This window comes from Thunnus thynnus, chromosome 12 (genome assembly GCF_963924715.1).
Source record: "Thunnus thynnus chromosome 12, fThuThy2.1, whole genome shotgun sequence".
Classification (NCBI taxonomy): Eukaryota; Metazoa; Chordata; class Actinopteri; order Scombriformes; family Scombridae; genus Thunnus; species Thunnus thynnus.
The window spans coordinates 14,019,802-14,029,651 of NC_089528.1; the positions used below are offsets into that span (position 1 = coordinate 14,019,802).

At 40.3% G+C, this 9,850-nt stretch overlaps 1 protein-coding gene across 1 annotated transcript; it reads right to left on the reverse strand.

Annotated features, from left to right (window-relative positions):
* Positions 1-2,304, reverse strand: ticam1 (TIR domain containing adaptor molecule 1). The gene is made up of 2 exons (XM_067605667.1): positions 2,079-2,304; positions 1-1,881 (listed from the first exon to the last, which is right to left on the reverse strand). The coding sequence occupies exon 2, from the start codon at positions 1,784-1,786 to the stop codon at positions 68-70; it is 1,719 nt and encodes a 572-aa protein (XP_067461768.1). The 5' UTR covers positions 1,787-1,881; positions 2,079-2,304; the 3' UTR covers positions 1-67.
* Positions 2,305-9,850: the final 7,546 nt, after the last annotated feature.

Below are 9,850 nucleotides of genomic sequence, written 5' to 3' on the forward strand. Positions count from 1 at the left end.
TCTTTTTTTTTTTTTTTTTACATAAACTCACCCCAGAAAATCAAATTTTTTATTTCCATCTTTGCATTTATTGCTCCTCATCACTCTGAATTGCATCATCTTTTTCTGCACCTCCACCATAATCCACAGTCATTTGAGAGTCATTGCCAATCATAATGTACTTAGCATTTGTAATTTGAATGCTTGGGTGTTGTTGCCGTGCTGATGGGCTGACAAAATTGCAGTCTCGTGCCATTAAAAGGCTCAGTGTCTCCTGCTCTAGCAACTGTGCTGCTTTACACTCTTGGATAAACTGCTTTTGATTTTGGTTTGAACGCTTAAGTGCCTCCTGTCTCTCTATCTGGATTTTCACTCTCTGCTCATCCATCCAAATTCTCTTCTGTTTATCAATTTTTGCTTTAGACAATGTCTTTTGTGTTTTTTTGTCAAAGCTCTTTTTCTCATCAAGTGGAACTAAAGTCTGCAGAACTATGGGTATGCTTTGTTTGGGCATGCGGTTCTCCATTGGCAGCAGAGGGATAACAGTGTTGTACTTGTGTTTGTAGTTTATGGAGTTGATGAGGGCAGAGTCTGTCTTCATCTCCAGCAAACGAGTGTTGAAGTTGCGGGTGAGCAGCAGAAGGGTAAAAGCTGAGTTGTTGATAGCATCCCCTATACACCTCAAAGTGCTCTTTCCAGGGATGGCAAAGTCCTCAGAGAAAGTTGCACCTTCCCTACCAATGATAGTTTCCAGTTTTTCTTTTATCTTTTCAGCTACTTCTGCATCTTCCTGTGCATGCAGGATAACAAATGCGTAAAATACTTCCTCCTCCTCCTCCTCTTCGGCACCTTTACTTTCATACATCTTGTTTGGTAAAGTCATCTTGGGTGGAGAAATGCTTGTTGCAGTAGGTAGTGAAAATTTTGGTTCAGTGGTTTGGTTTGGACTCTCTTTCTGGTTGCACACCGCTGCAAACGCTGCATCCATCTTTGTGTCTTTAAACAGAGGAGGCTCATTGGATTTAATCTTAGATTCCTCAGGAGCATTTTTCACTTCATTAACAACGACAATGCTTTGTTGGCTTCCTGGTGTTTCTGGAGTTATTTTGTCTTCTTGAAATGTGGCTGTTGGAGGAATGCTTATCTCCAGATGAGTAGGATATGATGGTAGTGAGGAGCTCGCCTGCAGCGGGCTGGGCATACCACTTTTTGACTGATACTGAGACAGAACCACTTTTAAAGTTGTATTTCCTTCATCCGGGCTGCTATGAGGATCATGGGAAGACCCCAACTTGAGGTCCCTGAAAGAACACATCCATTCTGCAAACTGGGGCCCACAGACAACTTTAGCTTCCTCTATGAATTGATCATATTCCCGATCCTCACAGTTGCTTGTTTTTTGGCTGTTGGTGGAAAGAGCTCTCTTGTATGCCAGATTTCTTAAAAGTTGATCGCACAGCCTTTGTTCTGACAAAACTTTAAAAATGCGAGCTAAAGCTGCAAGAGATTCTCCTGTGAACTGCTGAGAGTTGCAGTGAACTGCAAAATCTTCTAATTTACCTCCACTCATTTTCCACATTTCAACCAGATGGTTAGCGAGGTGGTTGTCCGTCAGCATCTGGAGTTTGTTCAGGGCCTGCTCCTCTCGCCGAAGAACAATCAGACACAAGGCATGTATGATATTATCTTCAGGAGACTCACCCAGCTGGATTGTCAGGCTTCGCAGTCGCTCCGGAGGTGCCTTGACTAGTATGTCATAGACGTCTCTCAGTCCGGTCCCCTGATTTTCTTGTCCCTCGAGGTTCATTTTCAGTTTTTGTTTTTAACAATCACATTCAATTTTCCAACATCTTCTTGTTTTGTTGTCGAGAGAGATGCACAATTTCATGGACGTCTTTGTTTCTTCAAAGAGATAAAAACAAGCATCAGAAATTATGTAGTGAACATATAGGGTCATAACATAATATGCTTTCTATACTTCAGCAGTGTGTTACAAAAAGTAGGAAACATGGTGACCCAAATAAAAGTTAACTGACCAAACTTTATTGTTGCAGCAAGATGATTTTCTGACAATCAAAAACTTGATGACAATAACTTACCGGCATGGAGTTCTGGGAGTTCTGTGTTTCCAGCTCAAATAAGGAAGTAAGTCAGAGTGTCTCCCTTCCAGTACAGTTCGACTAGTAGGAAACTTTATTTTCTGCACAGGAAGCTCTTAGAGCTCATTTGTTGCTTTAAAACACCACTGAGTGTGTCTTTATAAACTTTTGGCAACAAGTTAACAAGTAACCGTACCTGTGGCAGTTGAAGGCCTCTGCACGCTTGAAACAAGGTTGTAAAAAACATGATGATGATGTCACAAGCTGTGAAGTATGGGAGCCCATGATGGACAAAAGACAAAAGCAGGAAGAAGCATTCATGACTACCAGAAATGTTTGGGGTTTTTTTGGACCAAATTAACAAAGTTGTACAATCATTAACATATGTTATTCACAATGCAAACATTCACCAGCACTGCTGTTCACCTCTAGAAGATGTACTTTGTTGACAATATGTTAACTTAATTTCTCAGTGCAAATGTTTTTCAAAAAAAAAGGTGATGATTTTAGCTCTGTGTTCACAATAGGCTTAGAAGAGAGAAGAATTCTGGATTTTCTCCCTCTGTACTGAGAGGCAAGTGTATTTTTATCCACGGAGGAAACCTCCAACCCTGTATTTACCAGGGGTGGGGTCACACTAGGCAGAGTGCAAGCCAACATCAAGTCCCTCAATACAGTGTAGACAGAGAGCCTCTCTGTTCTTAGTGCTGAGTGCAGTCTGATATATTTACTGTACAACCACTTCTGAGGAATTACAGTAACTCTATAGGGGGTGTGGTTTCTATGCCTTCCATAAATATGACTATTGTAGCATTGGTATGTATGTTTCTTTACAGGATGAAATATCACTATTCAGCTGAGCTATATAGCACATGCCACCCAAACCACAGCTCTGTTGTTTTAAGCAGAACCCCCATCTATCGCTAACAGCAAACCTCTCAACTCAACTAACCAGCCATAATAATCACATACATTTCCTTCACACTCTCACACCATATATGCCTTCGTATACCTCCCTCACAAATATACACACACATGCAAACACTTATTCCGCCCCAAACATGAAAGCACTAGCACACAAAAAAAACAACACACACACACACACATCCACACAGCCTCAGGATCATCCTCAGTCAGTTACATAACGGACTGCCAAACGTCCGTCTTTATTGAGGTCAGTTCTTTTAACGAGAGACACACTCTCCCAGCAGCTGTGTTAGTCAGCCTGGCGGTAAATTGGTCTTCACCTTCAGGCACAAACATATAGTAAGAGGCTCTGTCAGTTCTGCAAATCATGGCATTGTACAGCTCCAGTTTTTTGTTGTTTTTTAAAAAAAATTTGGTGTTTGAGCAAATGCATTCTGACCTCTGCTTGTTTTTTGGCTGAAATATTGCTTTGATTCAGCACAAACACATGCAACTCTTCCTTCACATAGCAGATCACTATGAACTAAAATGCACAGATGTGTGTGTCTGTGCTTGTGTGCGAGGTTGCTGGCCGTGGGAGAGAGCCCTGAGGGAGACACAGAGGGGTCACATATAAGAGGCTTTAGGGCAGACAAGTGAAAAGGAGGCCCTTTCTTGGACAGAGACCACAGATTAGGATGAAAGGCATACGAGTGGGGGATGCTCTCGCTTTTTTTTTTATCTGTCTCGCTGCATCTCTCTCCCACATTCTGCATCATGTCTATTCAAAATTAGCAAGAAATAAAGAAGAAGACACAAAGAAAGACACAGTGGAAGCTACAGATGGAGAAAGGGAGGTGATACAAAGCCAAATAGATAAGATAGTGAGATAGGGGCAGAGTAAAAGATGTATTGAGACCTTGACAGATCGATAGCCTCTTTAGAATTCAGTTTGTGAGAGGCCGAGAGAGGCCATGCAACGCGCTGCTCTTTTCCCAGCCACTTGATTCGTCACACATGCTAAGAGAATTTAACACACTCACTTCTGGCAGGCAAATATATGCTCCTCACACATGTACATGTGAAGACATACACAGATACAAGGCCGTGCACTCTTTCAATCGAGCGTCCACGCCCACAGTTCAGCCTCTATTGAAACACTGAATGAAACACCTGCACGACAACGGCCACTGCTCTCTGCAGAAACCCAAGAGAAGTTTTCCATAAAGCCATTCACATACATATCCTCTACACTTTTTGTTGAGAAAACACAAAGTAGCATATAGCTTTAAAATCTTATGCATCAGTGCATTTTGTTCAGATAAGATAAAGGTTATGTATGGATGGATGCAGCTTTAGGAAGCCTACATATATTCGTGTGCTGTGTATCAAAGTAAAAATAACCACGGCTATCACATACTGAGGCTAGTTTATGTTGTTGACAAAGAGGGCAAACAGATCTGAGTTAATGTGACAGTTAACTAGCATTAATTCAGGAGTAAAGGTAAATGAAGCGGGCCTGCGGACACGACAGGGGAGTGCAGTGGGGATGGGAAGATGTGTGTACTGTACCACACTGGACCATGCTTGGGTGAGCATGTAGGCCATGCCAACAACAATGCATAATACAGCCTCTGGTGATGGGGGGATGAATACACACATACACACACACACCTCTCATACACAGACACACACACATAGACATACACTTGCACAAACACACATACTACAAGCTTGCACGCATGCACAGACATTGACGGTGATGAGGCATGGAGCAGTTTATGCTCATATCAAGAGAAAGTCTTTGATCAGTGTGACAGGAAGGGCACTCGCCCCAAAGGAATTAGACAACTCTTGCCTGGCAAAAGCACATCCATAATAACTCACTGCATTTGCAACAGAGGAGAGAGAATATCTGATATTTAACTTCATTAATATGCTAAATGTATGAATATGATTTGTTCCAGTTCACTGTCCAGAGTAGCATGTCCAGAGTGGCATGATAGCCATAAATAGTAGAATATGCAGAAATTCAGGTTGCATGTATAATCCTCTTAATTTAATAGGTTGTTAATCTGCACAAGCAATTTACATACAGGATTTTAAATTAGCACAGCCGGCCGTTTTTATTTTTCCTGTGTAAAAATAAAAGTTTGTTTTTGATATATTGAGGACTTTATAACAGATTTCAGATTTTGTGTAACTCTGCATTTGGAATCAGACGTTATAGCAGTTTTTTAAATGACAAACACACGCCAAGCACTTTCACGCTCTGCCTGAAACATTTAATATTTACTTAATATTTATACTTTATTTCTTTGAGGCAATAATTTGTCATTTTGGGAAATACCCTCATTTGCATTCTTGTCAAGAATTAGAGGAGAGGATTTACACTATTGTCACATATACATCAGTTAAATATGGAGCTACAGGCTGGCAACAGCTAGCTTAGCTTAGCATAAAGAGGGGAGACAGGGAAAAACAGCTAGCCTGGTCCGATGATAAAAACGGGCTTTACAGGGGGTTTTGCCCAACCAGCGGAGACTTCGGGAACTCCCTTCTCCCTACTTTTTGTATGAATTAAACAAATGAGATACAATATGTTAACTGGTAAGCTTTAAATATGCTGGTATGTGGATTTTGTTACCGTTGGACAGAACCAGGCCAGTTGTTTCCCCCTATTTCCAGTCTTTGTGCTAAGCTAAGCTAACCGTCAGCAGGCTGTAGCTTCATATTTAACAGAAAAGTATGATCATAATATTGAGCTTCTCATTTAACTCATGGCAAGAAAGCGTATTTCCCGAAAACCATTCCTTTCTCATTGTCATTGTTTCTTTCCATATTGTTATTCTATTGCTACTTCTCTGTACTCTGTATATACTATATGTCTTTTTTGTCCTGGAAGAGGGTTCCTCTTATGTTGCGCATCATAAAGTTTCTCCCATTTTTCCTTGATAAAAGGGAGTTTTTCCTTAATTGAAATCAAGGGTCTCTGGAGGCTGTCGTGTGTTGTACATATTAAAAAGCCCTCTAAGACAAATCTGGGGTTCTGGGCTATAGAGATAAAATTTTCTTTACTTGACTTGATAAATGTGATTTTAGTCTAATTTTGGCCAATGAGAAGGGTTGTTAGAGGTTATTAAAGTTGTCTACCGAGTCACAGATTCGTAAAGAGAGGAGAAGAGAGGAGAGGAGAGGAGAGGAATTAAAACCTGCATTGTGTCAGACATGAACAGAACTAAAAGAATAAGTGGACCCAATCTGGTTGCACTTGGAGTTAGAATGGCCGCCCATCCAAAAAACCATGCCCAATCCCCCATGTCGCTTTTGTCCATCTCCAAACCCTGCGGATGCTCTGCTTGTGTAGCAGATGCACATAACCAAAGGATGTGAGGCATGAAAGCAATGGGAAATTCATTACATATTCCTACCCCCCTCCGTTCACCATAATCACCACAATTAGCAGACATCTGCAGTGACTCCAAAGCTGGGAGTGTATTCAGGCAATCAGAGCAGCTTCACCGATGGCACTGACTACAGCCCCCTCTGTGATGGGCCTCATCCTGAAGGGAAGCATTCCATTAGAAACTCAGTGATTAATTGAGACAGAGAATTCGCTCCTGGCATCGAGCAAGAATGAAACCCGACAGGAGGCCTCCGTGATGGTAGAGTTGTGCACGGGATTGGTGGTGGTAGTCCGGAGTTGGTGGGGACTGTGCCATACTGTTGATGATGTGAGATAAGGTGTTCACACTGCGGTTTCGTAATTAGCTGTATGAGAACAGTTACCAGACAACAGCTATATGAAGATTTTCTGACCCATCAAGTAAACAAAACCTGTGTGTGTCTAATGACAATCCAGAGTTTATAGCTACTTACCGTTTTGAGGGGGAAAAAGTGATTCCCCCGTTCCATGTTTTTCTTCGTAACAACTGGATATCTAGCTAGATTCCCAAATCCCCCAAAGCACCACAGCACTGTTAGTCATGTGCACGTTACTTAAGTTTGAAGATAAATGTATCTTGTGTGAATGGTTAAACTTTGAAGGAATAGTTTTATATTTTGGGAGCCTCTTTGCTGGGTCAGGTATGGAGATATGAAGCTATATGCAGCAGCGAGTTAGCTAAGCTTAGAATGAAGACTGGAACCAGCTAGCCTCTGAAGCTCACTAATTAACATGCTATATCCCATTTGTTTAATTTGAATTAAAAAAACATTATTCTCAGTTTTATGGGGGCCAAGAAATACTCCAGTATATAACGCCACATAAAACCACAAAGGGTAGGGCTGGGTATTGGTACTTGATACCTTAAGGGTATCGACCAAAATAACCCAGTACCAAGTGGTATCTAAACTTCTCCAGTCAAACGATACCTGAATTTGGTCCTTTTTGTGCCCAGATCAAGTAAAAAATGACTATTTGTATGGTTTTGCTCACAGCCAAACACCACAGCAGCTACAACCCATAAGTCTGTGATGATAATACTTAATTGTACAGTTTTGTACAGTTGTTTCATAAATTTTCGAATAATTTGAACACTTTCAAAATGTATTTGTGTAAAAATCATTTGGATGAGGAGGAGTGGTGGCATTTTACACAACTGAATGCTTCTATTCACATGATGGGTATTGAATGAAGTAGAAAAAAAACATCGACTGAAGTACTCTGTTGGTACTGGTATCATTTTAAGGGTACTGGTATTGTTAATGGTATCATAATTTTTTAAATGATACCCAGTCCTAACAATGGGTTGTTTTTACACTTGCTAAAGCAACTACGAATTAAATAAACAATATAGGGCATTAATTAATGTGTTTTAGAGGTGCTGGTAGGTGGATTTTGTTACCTTTGGACAGAGTCAAGCTAACTGTTTCCAGCTGTTCCAGTCTTTGTGCTAAGTTAAACTAACGGTGTGCTAGCTGTATAGCTTTACCTGACAGACATGTGGTGTAGTGGTATCCATCATCTCGTCTAACTCTCAACAAGAAAGCCAAAATGTTGAACTATTCAGTGTTTCTGACTGGATAATTCTAAGTGTTGAGTGGCCTGTATGTACTCCATCTGTACAAGCTGACAGCATGTTAGACAGCTCATTACTGAAGCAGTGGGAGATGTCACTCTTACTAGGCACAGTATGGTACAGCCGTGGTTTAAGCCTCGACATAATACGTTGTCATGGAAATCAACAGTAACACATTGGACACTTTTCCATTTGGGTCTGCATCACACACACATATGGTCATAAGAGTAAATACGCACATCAGTCTGGCTTACGCAGGCACGTCTTCACTGTCATGTCATGAGCTAAGCAGACAAACTTCATTTCAGATTGATGACACATTTTAAAGTTTATCAAAGTGTTTTTAGGGAGTTTCATTTGCCAAAGTAGCTGAGGTGTTCTTTGTACCACATTCTCATAAGTCGCCCTTTATAAAACATTTTAAGTTCTTACTAATGGTTTTATTAAATGAAAATTTGTAGATTTTGCTAAACAGCCACTGTGTCCCCAAGTGGCGATTACAGGATAATAGCACACTGAGTTTACCTTAATCTCCCAAGATTCCTGCTTGCTTTAAACATATCAACCCCATTTGCAAACTAACTGTGAGGGAGTGGAATGAGAACAAAAGCAGGAAAAAATTAAAACAAGTCTCCCGGCGAGGTTGATTGTTGACTGTAAATATGGACAACATGTCTCCACTTCCTACCACTATGCAAAAGTGAAGCCAAAAGACCTCCTTTCCTGAAGCTGCCATATTGCCTGTGTGATGTCATTTAGAGCCAGAGTCGGAGGTTTGAGAGTGGCTGAGAAAGCTGTCAATCATGACGTCACACCCCCTTTTTTATATCATCAAATAACTAATTAAAAACAAACTTATCAGAAAAATGAGTAATTGCACAAACATCAGTGTGATAATAACTACCTAAGATGACAGAAACCGTCTTTGGGAAAAATTTATTTGACGTGTACGTTGATTTTTTAGTTTGGCTCATGTCCCATTCGCTAACATTGAAGGGGTGGGATTTATGATCTATACTGCAGCCAGCCACCAGGGGGCAATCGAGATGTTTTGTCATGTCTATCATGATATTCATATTTATGTACAGTCAAAGGGTATGATGTGTTTACTTTTGACTTTTCTCTTCTGTGATAAAACCTTGAAATGTTTATCGGTGACATGCAAAAGAAGCGTAACAGGAGCACAAGTAGAGAGGACCCGTAAAGTCAGCGAACTGACCCAGTAATGACAGTTACACAGTATAATATCTAAGCTTTACCAACATTAGCAACTGCTATGATCGTTCCAGACCAAGTAAAGCTGTGGCAGCAAAACCTCCTGAGTGTATTGAATTAAGCAAGCGTTTGTTTTATTGTATATGAATTTAACTTTTCACTTGGAAGAAAAAGAATATATTATTTCTTCTTTCAACACTTACATAGTCTTACTTTAATGTACAATAAGTCAATACTACAGTTATAAACCATTAATATCTTTGGCTGGTGTTTATATTTTCTACATGGTAATAATGCAAATCTCAATGCTGGTAATCCAGCAATAAATGCTCTTTTTTCACTTTCTAATAAGCCATATGATTTATTAACTGTAAATAAAGTCTCCAGTTACAACTTATTGACCCATTATAAAGGGTACCTCATCAAAAAGTGGTACCGAGTTCTTTAACCCCATTAAAGACCATATGATGAAAATATGAATTGCACCAAATGTGGAATTACAAGGTTTTCACATGATAGCAGTCACACACATATAAACACCCACATGGTTTGTGAAAGAGCTGTGATTGAGGCTGCAGCTAAATTGAGAGGAAAGAGAGATTAGAAGCTTAAAGGAAATAAAGCCAAGGC